Consider the following 17,434-nt stretch of genomic DNA (forward strand, 5'->3'; position numbering starts at 1 on the left):
TTTAAGAGAAAGAGGGTGAGGACTCAAATCAATAAAATTAGGAAAGAAAAAGGAGAGGTAACAACTGACATTGCAGAAATACAAAGGATCATGAGAGATTACTACAAGCAACTGTATGCCAATAAAATGGACAGCCTGGAAAAAATGGACAAATTCTTAGAAAAGCACAACCTTCCGAGACTGAAGCAGGAAGAAATAGAAAATATAAACGGACCAATCACAGGTACTGAAATTAAAACTGTGATTAAAAATCGTCCAACAAACAGAAGCTCAAGAGCAGATGCTTCACAGGAGAATGCTTTCAAACATTTAGAGACGAGCTAACACCTATCCTTCTCAAACTCTTCCAAAATATAGTAGAGAGAGGAACACTCCCAAACTCATTCTACAAGGCCACCATCACCCTGATACCAAAAAAAGACAAAGATGTCACAAAAAACAAAAACTACAGGCAATATCACTCATGAACATAGATGCAAAAATCCTCAACAAAATACCAGCAAACAGAATCCAACAGCACATTAAAAGGAGCATACACCATGATCAAGCGGGGTTTATCCCAGGAATGCAAGAATTCTTCAATATATGCAAATCAATCAATGTGATACACCATATTAACAAATTGAAGGGTAAAAACCATATGATAATCTCAATAGATGCAGAAAAAGCTTTTGAAAAAATGGGGGTTGACCCATTTATGATAAAAACCCTCCAGAAAGTAGGCATAGAGGGAACTTAGCTCAACATAATAAAGGCCATATATGACAAATCCACAGCCAACATTGTTCTCAATGGTGAGAAACTGAAACCATTTCCACTAAGATCAGGAACAAGACAAGGTTGCCCACACTCACCACTCTTATTCAACATAGTTTTGGAAGTTTTAGCTACAGCAATCAGAGAAGAAAAAGAAATAAAAGGAATCCAAATCATAAAAGAAGAAGGAAATCTGTCACTGTTTGCAGATGACATGATACTATACATAGGGAACCCTAGGATGCTACCAGAAAACTACTACAGCTAATCAATGAATATGGTAAAGTAGCAGGATACAAAATTAATGCACAGAAATATCTTGCATTCCTATACACTTACAATGAACAATCAGAAAGAAAAATTAAGGAAACATACCCATTCTCCATTGCAACAAAAAGAATAAAATATCTAGGAATAAACCTACCTAAGGAGACAAAAGAACTGTATGCAGGAAACTATAAGACACTGATGAAAGAAATTAAAGATGATACAAACAGATGGAGAGATATAACATCTTCTTGGATTGGAAGAATCAATATTGTAAAAATGACTGTACTACCCAAAACAATCTACATATTCAACACAATCCCTATGAAACTACCAGTGGCATTTTTCACAGAGCTAGAACAAAAAATTTCGCAATTTGTATAGAAACACAAAAGACCCCCAAATAGCCAAAGCAATCTTGAGAAAGAAAAATGGAGCTGGAGGAATCAGGCTCCCTCACTTCAGACTATACTACAGAGCTACAGTCATCAAGACAGTATGGTTCTAGCACAAAAACAGAAATATAGATCAATGGAACCAGATAGAAAACCCAGAGGTAAACCCACACACATATGGTTGCCTTATCTTTGATAAAGGAGGCAAGAATATACAATGGAGAAAAGAGAGCCTCTTCAATAAGTGGTCCTGGGAAAACTGGACAGTTACATGTAAAAGAATGAAATTAGAACACTCCCTAACACCATACACAAAAATAAACTCAAAATGGATTAAAGGCCTAAATGTAATAGCAGACACTATAAAACTCTTAGAAAATAACATAGGCAGAACACTCTATGACATAAATCACAGCAAGATCCTTTTTGACCCACCTCCTAGAGAAAGGGAAATAAAAACGAAAATAAACAAATCAGACCTAAGGAAACTTAAAAGCTTTTGCACAGCAAAGGGAAGCATAAACAATAGAAAAAGACAGCCTTCCGAATGGGAGAAAATATTTGCAAACGAAGCAACTGACAAAGGATTAATCTCCAAAATTTACAAGTAGTTCATGCAGTTCAATATCAAGAAAACAAACAACCCAATCCAAAAATGGGCAGAAGACCTAAATAGACATTTCTCCAAAGAAGACATACAGACTGCCAACAAATACATCAAAGGATGCTCAACATCACTAATCATCAGAGAAATGCAGATCAAAACTACAGTGAGGTATCACCTCACAGCAGTTAGAATGGCCATCATCAAAAAATCTACGAACAATAAATGCTAGAGAGGGTGTGGAGAAAAGGGAACCCTCTTGTGCTGTTGGTGGGAATGTCAGTTGATACAGCCACTATGGAGAACAGTTGGAAGTTCCTTAAAACACTAAAAATAGAACTCCCATATGACCCAGCAATCCCACTACTGGGCATATACCCTGAGAAAACCATAGTTCAAAAAGAGTCATGTACCACAATGTTCATTGCCGCTCTATTTACAGTAGCCAAGACATGGAAGCAACCGAAGTGTCCATGAACAGATGAATGGATAAAGAATATGTGGCACATATATACAATGGAATATTACTCAGCCATAAAATGAAACAAAATTGAGTTATTTGAAGTGAGGTGGATGGACCTAGAATCTGTTATACAGAGTGAAGTAAGTCAGAAGAAGGAAAACAAATACCATTTACTAACACACACACACACACATATGTATATATATATATATATATATATGGAATCTAAAAAGGAATAGGACAGGAATAAGGACACAGACATAGAGAATGGACTTGAGGACACAGGGATGGAGAAGGGTAAGCTGGGACGAAGTGAGAGAGTGTCATGGGCATATATATACTACCAAATGTAAATTAGATAGCTAGCTGGAAACAGCTGCATAGCATAGGGAGATCAGCTCGGTGCTTTGTTGCCTCCTAGAGGGGTGGGATATGGTGGGTAGGAGGGATACGCAAGAGGGAGAGGATATGGGGATATTTGTATATGTATAGCTGATTCATTTTGTTATACAGCAGAAACTAACACACCATTGCAAAGCACTTATACTCCAATAAAGATGTTAAACAAAAAAATCAGCAATGTCGGGAAGTTTTTTTTCAACACAGGGCCTTTGCTTTAACTTGGTAGCTCCCTTTTATGGAGTGGTACCAGTAGCACTGCCTTTTTAATGATTTGGAGCCTGGTGCATGGAAATAACACATCCCAAGACATAAATAATGTTCAGGTTTGCAATTCTTCCACCTTGCAATTCAGCAAATGGCATCTGTTCACTGCACTCAAAGGGAGCAGGGATCTGATGAACCACAGCTAATGGGTAGCATGTTGACAGTTCAGTTCAGCAAGCTTGTACAAGTGCCACCCTTGGTAAAACCTGTATTAAGGTCTTACCTATATTAAGGAGGAGGGGGGCTACAGAGAAGTTATCAGACATGGTTCTTCAGCCTCCAGCGTATTCTAGTGGCTGAGACCAACACATTCACAAATCCTCTATTGGAAAACTAGTCGATGAGCAGGGATTCCAGCACAGTGCTGTGGAAACCTCAGGGTAGGAAAGAAAAGGATCCCCACTGAAGGAAGATGAGATGTGTCTTGGGAAAGGTGAAAGCTGAGATGAGGCCTGAAAGTGTACAGAAATGTGATGTGAGAGGTAAAACTATTTAAAGTATCTTAAATAATTTGAACCAAGGCCTGGAGGTCAAAGGGTTACTAAAGACTGTGGGCAGAAAATAGAAGCTTTAGAAGAGGAAGAAGTATAACAGAAGATGAGGCTGCAAGATAGAGTTTTGAATGCCTGACCAAAGAATTTGCATTTAATTCTCAATCTACTGGGAAGGCCATCAAGAAGTTCTCCATATTTTTTTTTTTTTAAGGCATGGAAGTAGCATTATCAACCTGTTTGTAAACAAAGTAATAATAGCAGCATGTGTAGTGTAGATTAGAGGAAGGGGGGAAACCTAAAAGGTTGTTGACTAGTCTGTTGAGGAAAGTAAATAAAAGATGTAGACATCTGATGCTAGAGTGGAATCTTCTTAGTCCGAATATCATTAAATATTCAAATAAAACTTGAATGAATACAAATTTGCAGGAAACTTTTAGAGGTAGCCCCATCTCCCTTTTCTCTTCTATTATTGCTTTATTAGTGAGCATAGGTCATAGATTATTAAAGAAAACCAGACCCCTGGATACTGGCAGCATCAGAAACATCTCCTGTTGTTCCTTATAAGAGAGGTGGAACTGGGAGAAGATATTTTAATTTTGGAGGTATAAAACCTTTATTCAGAAGAAACATTCTTCTTCTCTGGGTCAGGATAGATACCAAACATGCCTTTCCTGACTCCCATGGCAAGGCAAATGACTTTTGCTCTATAAAATCTCCTGATCACTTGCTATCCAGAGGATGGTACATGGACAAACAGCATCCTTCCTACCTGGGAGGTTATTAAAAATACAGAATCTCAGTCTCTACCTACTTAATCAGTGTTTGCATTTTAACAAGGTTTCCGGGTGATTTCTATGCATATTAAATTTGAGAAGCACCAGCCTATTTTTTTTTTTTTTCAGCTAAAAGTTCTCCTACTTTTCTATATTACTTCAGGATTTAGGGCTCATGCATATGGAAAAAGCAGGGTTGGGTGGAGGAGAGAAATCCTGGTAGCCATAACCCAGTCTAGTTCTCCTTTCAAGACAAAAACATATAGAGTTTAAGGCAGTGCCTGACACAGAAGGGCTTTGTAAAACATAGCTACTGTTATGGTGGCTCTTTTTGCCTATTATTATTTTTTTTCAGTTGGTTTCTCTTACCTGGACCATTATTTTAATTGCATCAGCCTCTCCAATCATAAGAAACACTTCACAGAGCTAAACTGGCAGAAAGGGCTACCAGTTCACCCTGCTCCCATACAGAGACAATAAATACTAAGTTTGCATTGAAATCCAAATAAAGGAATGATCTTTAAGGTACAATGTCTAACATTTGCTTGATTATGATCCATTTCCTGTTCTCTTACATCATACAATTTGAATTTGAAAACAGTAATAGCACAAAAAGATAGATTATCTTTGATGTGGGACGAATTCTGGGCCATGACTTGATGGTGTCCTCACTAAGATGCCACTAGGTAATCAAGTCTGACCCATCCTAGGCCAATTGTTTGGGGCTGCTTGAGGCCTAGAAATGATTTGACAGCAGAACATTTGTGTCTAGAAGTCCATCTTAAAGAGCAGAGTGAAGAATAAGACAATTCAGGAGTCAGAGCAATCACTCAGAGTGTCTTTGGAACACTTTCATTGCTGAATTTAAAGAGTCGTGGCTGACAAGTGAGTTTCTCTCTCTCCCTCTTGAAAAATCCCTGTAACTTTAATTGGCATTGACTGTACTCAGTCTTGCACCTTTGCACTTACATACAGGCCTCTTCATGGAGTGGAGTCCATTCTGATTGTGGAGGCTTCTAATCGTGGTCACTGAGCTAGTCATGAAAAAAATGTTTGCATTCTTGTTCTTGTAAATGGCAGTACAGTTGACCATTGAACAATGGAGCTGTTAGGGGCCCAACCATCAACACAGTCGAAAATCCCCTTCTAATTTATAGTCAGCTCTCCATACCCACGTTTTTTTGCATCCACAGTTCCACATCCATGGATTCAACCAACCGTGGATCGTGTAGTACTGTAGTATTTCCTATTGAAGACAATCCTTGTATAAGTGGGCCCATGCAGTTCAAACCATGTTGTTTAAAGGTCAGTTATACTATGTTACTATTGCTATGTTGATACAATGGGAGACAGAAAATGGATAACTACCAGAGAACATTTAACAGTCCAATTGAGGAGCAAAGTGTAAATAAGTAACAGGAGAATAATAAGTCACTTTAATTTTCCACTAGGAAAAAATATGGTAGCATCGATAATTCAGTTAATTCTTCTAAATGTTCTCATCAGCCTCGCCTGTTTAATATCTTGTTACAGGTTCATATTTTTTGCATAGTAGTATCCTTCTAAAATGTAACGTTTACTTAGTAGACAACAAAACAAACGTAAACTATCAGTAAAGTGAGAAAAAAACTTGTTTAAATGCCATGTTATGTAATAAGGTACATAAGAGTTGTGAGAATCTGTTCAGTTATTATGTAAATGATTTTAAAATGGCATTTTTGCTCCTTAAATCTCATATAGTACAGGTATTTACCAATATCTATCATTTGTGTCTTATACAGATTTATAAATTTACATATTTATCCTTTCTGATCAGGGTTTTGTAACATTTCATGCAGTTTTAATTCCTCCAGGTAAATTCCAATAAATTTGTGTTTTGGTTTATTCATAGGCCAATTGAATTGATGTGGATTATGTTTTAATGATAACAATACAATATAATTTAATCACTCAGTTTCTGGAATCCCATGAATAAAATATAAAAGATGAATTTATTTTGCAAGACATTAATGAGGAGCTTCAGTGCATCTCCTCCTTCTGATACCTTTTAAAAGATATCTAATTATTTTTTACTCATTATTATTATGACAGATGTAAAGTCAGGTCATATGTATTTGCATATGTTTTATTTTTTAATTACATTGAGAGACCACTAAATATTCCTTGAGAGAAAATTCAAAGAAAAGAAGAAAACTAGGTCTGCTTTCAGCTAATCCTACACAGTACATTGAGCTGGCTTTTGAACTTGACCACCCTGGCACTGTTATGGATTGTTGGTCTTTCATCTACAGAAATTGATGATGCAAGAGCATATACTTGCTTTCCATTTGCAACATTCTATCCTTGGTTAACCCAAAATGAAGTCAAGAAGACTGAGGTTTTTAAAACCAGCAGTAGCCAAGGAGCATATACGATATCCTGCTCCATTGTGTCAGATTCCACAATCATAGGCATCAAAATAACCTTCTAATGTGTTTTTTTTTAAATTGGAGTATAATTGCTTTACAGTGTTGTGTTAGTTTCTGCTGCACAGCGAAGTGAATGAGCCATATGCATACACATATCCCCTCCCTCTTGGAACTCCCTCCCTCACCCCCATCCCACCCAACTAGGCCATCACAGAGCACCCAGCTGACCTCCCTGTACAGCAGGTCCCCACTAGCTATCTATTTAACACACGGTAGTGTATTTATGTCAAACCTAATCTCCCAATTCATCCCACCCTCCCCTTCTGCCCCTCTGTGTCCACACATCCGTTCTCTACGTCTGCCTTTCTATTCCTGCCCTGCAAACAAGGTTCATCTGTACCATTTTTCTAGATTCCACATATATACATTAACATACTATATCTGTTTTCCCTTTCTGACTTACTTCACTCTGTATGACAGACTCTGGGTCCATCTACATCTCAACAAATGACCCCATTTCATTTTTTTATGGCTGAGTAATATTCCATTATATATATGTACCACATCTTCTTTATCCATTCATCTGTTGATGGACATTTAGGTTGTTTCCATGTCCTGGCTATTGTGAATAGTGCTGCAATGAACATTGGTATACATGTGTCTTTTTGAATTATGGTTTCTCAGGGTATATGCCCAGTAGTGGGATTGCTGGGTCGTATGGTAGTTCTATTTTTAGTTTTTTAAGGAACCTCCATACTGTTCTCCATAGTGGCTGTATCAATTTCCATGCACACCAACAGTGCAAGAGGGTTTCCTTTTCTCCACACCCTCTCCACCATTTATTGTTTGCAGATTTTCTGATGATGACCATTCTGACCAGTGTGAGGTGATACCTCATTGTAGTTTTGATTTGCATTTCTCTATTTTTTATTTTATTTATTTTTTAAATTTATTTATTTATTTTTAGCTGTGTTGGTTCTTCATTGCTGTGTGCGGCTTTCTCTAGTAGTGGCAAGTGGGGGCTACTCAGCTACTCTTTGTTGGGGTGCACAGGCTTCTCATTGCAGTGGCTTCTCTTGTTGCAGAGCACAGACTCTAGATGTGTCGGCTTCAGTAGTTGTGGCTCACGGGCTCTAGAGGACAGGCTCCGTAGTTGTGACACATGGGCTTATTTGCTCCATGGCATGTGGGATCTTCCCGGACCAGGGATCAAACCCATGTGCCTAGCATCGGCAGGCAGATTCTTTTTGTTTTGTTTTGTTTGTTTTCTTAATTTTTTTATTGAAGTACAGTTTATTTACAATGTTAGTTTCTGCTATACAGCAAAGTGATTCAGTTACACACACACACACACACACACACACACACACACACATATATATACCTTCTTTTTTTATATATTCTTTTCCATTACAGTTTATCATAGGATTTTTTTAACATTTTTATTGGAATATAATTGCTTTACAATGGTGTGTTAGTTTCTGCTTTAAAACAAAGTAAATCAGCTATACATATACATATATCCCCATATCTCTTCCCTCTTGCATCTCCCTCCCTCCCACCCTCCCTATCCCACCCCTCTAGGTGGTCACAAAGCACCGAGCTGATCTCCCTGTGCTATGCAGCTGCTTTCCACTAGCTATCGGTTTTACACTTGGTAGTCCATATATGTCCATCCCAGTCTCTCACTTTGTCCCAGCTTACCCCTCCCCCTCCCCATGTGGTCAACTCCATTCTCTAGTAGGTCTGCATCTTTATTCCCCTCCTGCCCCTAGGTTCTTCATGACCATTTTTTTTTTTTTTTTAGATTCCATATATATGTGTTAGCATATGGTATTTGTTTTTCTCTTTCTTACTTACTTCACTCTGTATGAGAGATGCTATGGTCCATCCACCTCACTACAAATAACTCAATTTCGTTTCTTTTTATGGCTGAGTAATATTCCATTGTATATATGTGCCACATCTTCTTTATCCATTCATCTGTCAGTGGATGCTTAGGTTGCTTCCATGTCCTGGCTATTGTAAGTAGAGCTGCAATGAACATTGTGGTACATGACTCTTTTTGAATTACGGTTTTCTCAGGGTATAGGCCCAGTAGTGGGATTGCTGGGTCGTATGCTAGTTCTATTTTTAGTTTTTTAAGGAACCTCCATACTATTCTCCATAGTGGCTGTATCAATTTACCTTCCCACCAACAGTTCAAGAGGGTTCCCTTTTCTCCACACCCTCTCTAGCATTTATTGTTTGTAGAGTTTTTGATGATGGCCGTTCTGACTGGTGTAAGATGATATCTCATTGCAGTTTTGATCTGCATTTCTCTAATGATTAATGATGTTGAGCATTCTTTCATGTGTTTGTTGGCAATCTGTTTATATTCTTTGGAGAAATGTCTGTTTAGGTCTTCTGCCCATTTTTGGATTGGGTTGTTTGTTTTTTTGTTATTGAGCTGCATGAGCTGCTTATAAATTTTGGAAATTAATCCTTTGTCAGTTGCTTTATTTGCAAATATTTTCTCCCGTTCTGAGGGTTGTATTTTCGTCTTGTTTATGGTTTCCTTTGCTGTGCACAAGCTTTTAAGCTTCATTAGGTCTCATTTGTTTATTTTTGTTTTTATTTCCATTTCTCTAGGAGGTGGGTCAAAAAGGATCTTGCTGTTATTTATGTCATAGAGTGTTCTGCCTATGTTTTCCTCTAAGAGTTTTATAGTGTCTGGCCTTACATTTAGGTCTTTAATCCATTTTGAGTTTATTTTTGCATATGGTGTTTGGGAGTGTTCTAATTTCATTCTTTTACATGTAGCTGTCCAGTTTTCCCAGCACCACTTATTGAAGAGACTGTCCTTTCTCCATTGTATATTCTTGCCTCCTTTGTCAAAGATAAGGTGACCATATGTGTGTGCGCTTATCTCTGGGCTTTCTATCCTGTTCCATTGATCTATATTTCTCTTTTTGTGCCAGTACCATACTGTCTTGATTACTGTAGCTTTGTAGTATAGTCTGAAGTCTGGGAGCCTGATTCCTCCAGCTCCATTTTTCTTTCTCAAGACGGCTTTGGCTATTCAGGGTCTTTTGTGTCTCCATACAAATTTTAAGATTTTTTGTTCTAGTTCTGTAAAAAAAAAAAATGCCATTGGTAATTTGATAGGGATTGCATTGAATCTGTAGATTGCTTTGGGTAGTAGAGTCATTTTCACAATGTTGATTCTTCCAATCCAAGAACATAGTATATCTCTCCATCTATTTGTATCATCTTTAATTTCTTTCCTCAGTGTTTTATAGTTTTCTGCATACAGGTCTTTTGTCTCCTTAGGTAGGTTTATTCCTAGGTGTTTTATTCTTTTTGTTGCAATGGTAAATAATTCTTATTTAAAGAGGAGGTATTAGCTAACCTTTTTGAGCACTATCTACCAGTTACTTTTTTAAAGTATTTTACAGGGAACAACTTATTTTTCTGGCATAACTGCTCTGTGAAGTAGCTATTACTATTATTACCCTAATTTTCAGATGAGAAAATGGAGGACAGAGAGGCTAGGTAGCTTGCCCAACTAATACATAAGGAAAAATATATAATGAAGGATTTTTGGATTATTCTCAAGGGTTATGTTATCATTGGGTGAATTTTTTTGAATTCTCTCAGAAGATACTTATTTAATGCCGACTATGTGCCAGGTACTGTGCTAGGAGCAAGAGACAGAGATATTAACATGATGAATACCTTCACATTGCCAAGCATCTGGATAAACAACCATTGTCCAAATCCACATGTATATTAAATAATTGTTGTATTAATTCAATAATTTATCCCAAGTACCTATTCTCTGCCAGGTGTTGTCTAGCAAGCACTGTGTCAAATATCTGGCTTTTTGACAGAAGTCTGTATTTTATTATAATGTTTCTACCTATTAAATACCCATTAGGCATCTCCTCTACAGCTGTATTGAAATGCCATTGATATTCCCATGCCTCTGCCTACAGAGAGCTTCTGTTACAAGATTTGTAGTGATGAATAAAAGAAGCTAAATACTGAGGAAAGGAAGCTGGAGGACCAGAAACACACCCTTCACTAGTTTATACTTAGTCCTCTATTGGCAGTAGTGAGTTGACTTTTCCCTTGTTCTCTTCTTTCGAAGATGGCTGCATTCTAGAAAACTATTGCCTCCTTGTTTCATAAATACCTTTTTTTGTTTATACACAGATTCAATTTTACAATACATTTCTAAATATCTAGCTTGATTCTAGGAGTAAGTTGACCCTCTTTTTTATTTTAAACTGTTTTATGAATGGTGCGGTTGTCATTGACTCTAAACAATTTCATAACTGAGAGATGTGTTCAGATAACCAATGACAAATGCGACTTAATTTGAGTTGAAGTTCTGGACTCTGAGAGTTCCCATGGCCACATTAAGAAAGTTGCCATCTTAGGAAAAGAGCAGTTATACTTTGGGACAGACACCTGAGTTCTTAGGTTTAGATAGCGAATATTAATGGAGTAGATTAATAAGGATTGAGAGCTCTTATCTGAGAATCAGCTTGCTGTGTCATTCACTTAATACCTGGGGTTTCCTTTAAAGCCAAGAGTAATTTACTTTTAAATCTAGTTTTCTATGAAGAAAGACATTCTCTAACAAAACAAAGGCTGTAAGTGAGATCATGCTAATAAAAATGTTGGTGGTCTATAATCTATTTAAACTCCACCATCTTTATTACAATTTATGATGTTTGCAAGTAAATAACCCTTTTGAAAATCATTAGCTATTATCCAAAAGCCTATTGTTAGGGAACTGCAAGTTCAAGTTTTCAAAAACTCTTCCAAAAAATCTCTATATCTATTATCAGATAAAGATGGCTACTCTTTTGAATAAAGAAGACTTCAGATTTCTAGAAAAGTTAAGACAACACCTGAGCTATGCTATGGTTAATATAGATTCTCAAATTGAGGGTATTGTAGTTCTTTGAAAAATAATTTGCTTCCACTTTTTTGGAGATATGACTTTCTCTCTTTGGAAGAAATGTGGTTTTTTGGAAATCATAAGAGCTAAGAATCAAAGAATTGATGTTCACATCTTCAGTGTTACACTAACTAGTTACATGTCAAAAGACAGAAACTTAAGCAGTTTTCTCATTGGTTTTATTGCTTTTGAAATTGGAGGAGATTCTCTGTGCTGCCTGCCTCCTAGACTCGTAAAGATTCAGCTATCTGGGTGCAAATGTTCTTTGAAGAGATAAATGTGATATACAAATATAACGAATGCTTTTGGGGGGACTTGTGGGGATGCGTGAGTTTGTAAAATATTGGTATTCACTGGATTTCATTGCATGCTTCCCTGTACAGCATTGTTTGCAATATAATATGTGTTTATTCACTGCAGTTATATGTGTGCTTACTAATTAGAATACGTGTGTTTGTCCCACTCTACCCCATGGATTGAAAGGATCATTATAAAAGAGGTCATGTTTTTATTGTGCAGAGTCCTATCCCCAGCAACTGCACTGACAAGCATAGTAGGTGCTCAATAAGTAATTGTTGGATGAATGGAGCCAGACCCCCTAAATGCACTGTGCATTTGCGGTGTACACTCTGCATTTGTACTTACTGCTTAAAACTGCTGGAAATTATATGTTGTTTTGAATTTTTAGGGCATTTTTGGGGGGATTTAGATATGCTGCAGAATCAAATTTGGAGATCATGTCTATGAATGTTAAAAAATTAATGCCTCACTTCTTCATAATCACTTCTCTTCCGACTTAAAATCCAAATATTTTGTAATTCAGATATTTTGTATTGGCGGGGAAGGGTTTGGTACCATTTAATACTGTACTGATAACTTAAATGATTTTTCTCTTCTTTTGTCTTCTCTTAGAGTACAACCCAGGGTTATGTGATAATGTGATGCTGTTTGAGAGAATGAGGTTCATAATCAGATAAACCTAGGTTCAAGTCCCAACGATACCACTTCCTAGTTACAAGACTTAATATAAGCTGTTAATTTCTCTCAGCCTTTGTTGCCTCATGTGAGCCTAATTATACTTCCCCAATGGGATTATTGTGAGGATTAAAGATAGTAATATACTTAAGGTGCTTGGCGTGATCCTAACACATAATAACCTTTAGCTGTAGCTGTTATTGTTTATACAGTTCATTTCCTAAACAGTTATTTTTTTTCTATTTTGTTTGTCTTTTTTGTGTGTATCTGTATATGTGTTTGTGTGTTTCCTTTTACAGATGGATATACAACTGATGACATTGAGTTTTACTGGCGTGGGGATGATAATGCAGTAACAGGAGTAACCAAGATTGAACTTCCACAGTTCTCTATTGTAGATTATAAACTTATCACCAAGAAGGTTGTTTTTTCCACAGGTTTGTATCAGGGCAAATAGTTAAGAGAAAAGGGGCTTTATTATATTTTGCCAAAAGGGTTCACTTATATCAGGATCAGGTCCCAGGGAAAGATGGGGACTCTGGAAGACTTAGATCTGCTGAAAATGCTCAGTTCCCCAGCAAGCCCATTTGGAACCCATCCATTTACTTTCAAGAAGGCACCCCCAGCAAAGCAAATGTCTCTCATGTACTATCATAATTCCTTGAAACATACTGAGGACAGCCAGGTCATAGTTCACTCAAGTCTGACCACAGTGAAATTCTCTAAACACAGTAGGGTGGGAGGACTTCACATTTTTCTCAAAGGGTAGGACTTTCTTTACGTAGCCTTACCTACTGTTTTGGAGCTAAAATCTTTTCCAGATGTTGAGATTATCCTGATACATTTACCATTCTTATTCTTCCAGTATTGAGGTCAGACTTGTTTTCATCAGCACAGATTTTTAACAAAAAAGCCCAGGAATGCAGTAATTTGCTCCATACTCATTAAAAGAAAAATAAGTCCACAGGAATATCCCTCTTTATATTTTTCTTATTGAAATGAATTCCCCAAGCACAGAAATAGCTAATACAGTAACTGTAGATTTTGAATTGTCTGCTAAGGACTCAGGCACTTCCTGTCCCTGAAAACTACTTCAAGCAAGAATACAAAATAGCCTCCAGCTTTGCAAAAGAAACAACAGAAACTCTTCTTAGGTTTGAGGTTCTTTGAACCCCCGAGACACTATAGAAATGAGTTTCTACTTAAAATATTTTTACTTTAATATTAATATACTTGCTTCAGTCCAAGAGGGCTAGACAAGGCTTTCAGTTAGTAAGAATTTCCCCCCCCTCACACACACACACACACACACACACACCATTTGTCAATGTGACTCTTTTAGGTTATAAGACTGTATTCTGTTACATATCTCATTTAAAATGTAATTCCCCAGGTCCACACCATCAAAAGACCCAGCTTCAAGAATCTGATCCTTAGTTATATCTCCCACAAACATTGCTCAGGAAAAGTGACTCTCCACCTTTTGGTGGGTCAGGAATCCTTTTAAAACTTTGATGGAAGCAATGAAATTAGAAAAATTACTGCGTACACATGAAAACCTTCACAAAATTTCAGGGATTTGCTGCACTAACTGCAGCCTTGCCACTGATCCTCGCCTTAAAATGCATCCTGGGGCTTGTGAAGAGATTTCTTTCCCTATAATCAGAGTGTGCAGCCTTATTCTTATATACATAAATGTACAGGATGGACTTGCTGAGAAACAGTTAAAGGGGGAACCAAGGGACTGTCTCAAATTGTCTTGTCATCACAGTTGCAGAGAATGAGAACGTTTGATTCAGTGTAGGAGGCTGAGGAGGGAAGAGCTGGAATTCTTTCAATTACTGATGAGTGTGGAATATATTTAACACTGAGTAAGTCCTGCTAATTAAAAGCCCTGTTTTCTCAGACCACTTTTGCAGAAGAAAATGCCCTTCACCAGGAGCTAAAATTGAGTTTAGGAAAGATATACAAACTGTTTGTGGGCCTTTAAAGAAAAGTATCCTATAAATATTGATTGATAACGATGATGTTTTAAAATTGTCTTTCTAGGTTCCTATCCCAGGTTGTCCCTCAGCTTTAAGCTTAAGAGAAACATTGGTTACTTTATCCTGCAAACATACATGCCATCTATCTTGATCACTATCCTCTCCTGGGTCTCCTTCTGGATTAATTACGATGCTTCAGCTGCAAGAGTGGCATTAGGTAGGCATCAATCTGACTGCTTGTGGAGTGTGCCTGTGTGTGCGCGTGAGTGCACGTGCACTTTCCTTACCCTCGAATTTGCGATGCGTGACGAGACCGGACTGCGCACATTATAAGAATTTGGCTATGAGACGTTGGGTGATCTGATTCAGCGTTAAATCAGTTAAACACAAATTAAAACTCTTTCATGTCAAAATTAGTTAACTATGTAGCTGTCGGTAATGAAATTAGTCCCATCAGCTTGATATTTTTATTGAAGCATAGTTCATGTAGTATTGCTAGATAATTGTTGTTTTTATCTGTGTTTCCTTACCTGGGAAGAGCTCTCTTCCATCTTTTTTTTAATTATTATTCTGAACAAGAAACAAAGAAATGAAATGTGCAACTAATCAATGAGCAGAAAATTCTGAAGTCTTAACTAAGATTTTGGGATAGCATGGCAGAGGGCAGGAGACAACAAAGTAAGAATATTGGGAAATCATCCATGGCATCACTTATCTTATGCATGACGTTTTTCCATCATGACACCAGAGGAAGAGAATAAATTGTATTTCGTGAACATTTTTATGTTGCTAACTCCAGATATAGTAAATTTATGACCTTTTATGCAATCTTTATTATTCTGAGTTCTGACTAATCCCTTTAAATTTTGAGTTAAGTGCTTCACCAGTATATCTCAATTAAATCATTAATTCCTTAGCAAAGTCATTATTCACACAACAAAAATTTTTTGAGCACCTACTATGTGTCAAACATACTGGGCACTGGAGATAAAGCCAGTGTCCTTCTGGAAGTTATGTTCTAGCAATAAAAGGTAAAAAAGTAAATTTATTTTGCATTTAACATGCAAATTATATAATATGGTAAACCTGTAGAGTGGAAATAAGCAAGGTAAGGGGGTGGGTATACTAGGGGTACAGTTTAGAACAATCAGCGTAGACTTCATTGATTGCCAATGGATAAAGACTTGAAGAAGATCGAGTCACATAAATGTCTGGATGAGAATATTCCAGCTTGATGAAGAGGCCCTCAGGTAGAAACATGCCAAGCAAGTGAGCAAGGTGGCCTGTAAGGCAGACGCAGAGTGGGTTCAGGAGTAGAGATAATGTCAGGGAGAGGGGACTAAAAGATGATGAAATGGTCCAGGGGCCATAATAAAAGTTTTGCTTTTATTCTGAGTGAAATTAGAGCAACACTGAGCAAAGAACTGACATGATTTCAGATACAAAGGGATAACTTTGGCTGCTGTGTTGAGATTAGATTGTGGTGGTTCAGGGATGGAAGGAGAATTAATTACCTCCTGGACTGAGTCAAGTCCCTTGTGATATATTCTCTTAAAATACTGTAGACCAACCTTGGAGACCAGCCACAGTTATAATTTATATTTATTTGGTTTGTGATGTTCATTTTCCTCATGGTACTGAAGATACCTTGGAGGAAGGTCCATATCTAATTTTGCTTCCATTATATTTGTAGTGTCTCACACAGCGAATGGTGTCCAGTAAATACCTGCTGAATAAAGTAATGAATGGAATTTGTAAATATCCTGTTATTCCAAAATGAAAATCTGTTATCAATTTGATGCCTATTACAGGAATAATACATAAGTTATTTACTTTTTGAAAGAAAATTGTCAAATGTCTTTTATGTGAGCAGTTTATTACTAGGTCAGAAACACCTTAACATGAGATTTAGATAAATAGTAAAATTAGTGTTGTCTGTTTTATAATATACATGTAATATTCATGTCATCCAAGATAAGCTCTAGATGAAATAATGAAAAGTAAAATTGGAAAATGTATCAAAATGTCTAACATAGAAAAGATGTGAGAACTATAAAATACCTAGATCTAAAGTATAACCATATTTTTTTGGCCATGCTCAGAATTGGATGCTCAAATTTATTTTTTCTGTATCTGTTTCATGAGCATATAGAAAAGCAAGGCAAAAATTATCTTATTAGAGAGAAAAAATTAAATCAGAAAACATACGTTCTTAAAAAATAGAATTGAAAATTAACTTTTGGTCTGTGTTATCGGGTAGTGTTTAAGGGCACAGGTTTCTGAGCCAGAGACACCCCAGTTCAAATTTTGACTCTGCAACTTCCCATCTGTGTGATCTTGACCTAGGAGCTCTGTTTTCACATCACTCTTTTCCTACAAAGCTGGACCTTTGTAGGAAACTCAGGGCTCTGGACTCCCACTGCTTTTACCCAGCATATCTCTGTCTATCCCTCCAATTACAGCTTTGGGAAAACTACTCCCCACTGTTGGAGATGTTCCCTCAGCTGGACTAGTGGTAATAACCTGACATAGTGTGGCATTTCCCATAGAGTCTTGTAATACTTCTATATTATTTATCTGTGCATTATGTGCCTACATTCCCAACCCAGAAACACGAAGGCTAGACAGCTGCTTCTCTGTTACTCTCCACCTCTAGTTTCCATATTTTTTGCAATCATTGTTCACATCATCTGTTTA

General features: G+C 37.1%; 1 protein-coding gene across 1 annotated transcript in view; it reads left to right on the forward strand.

The window, feature by feature from the left end:
* GABRB2 (gamma-aminobutyric acid type A receptor subunit beta2) overlaps positions 1-17,434 on the forward strand; it is a 292,264-nt gene that overhangs the window by 224,239 nt on the left and 50,591 nt on the right. Inside the window, exons 7-8 of the mRNA XM_060006813.1 lie at positions 13,052-13,189; positions 14,802-14,954. Of these exons, the coding sequence (XP_059862796.1) occupies positions 13,052-13,189; positions 14,802-14,954 (291 nt within the window). The remainder of the gene's footprint in view (positions 1-13,051; positions 13,190-14,801; positions 14,955-17,434) is intronic.

The sequence above is a fragment of the Delphinus delphis genome, chromosome 3, assembly GCF_949987515.2.
Source record: "Delphinus delphis chromosome 3, mDelDel1.2, whole genome shotgun sequence".
NCBI lineage: Eukaryota > Metazoa > Chordata > Mammalia > Artiodactyla > Delphinidae > Delphinus > Delphinus delphis.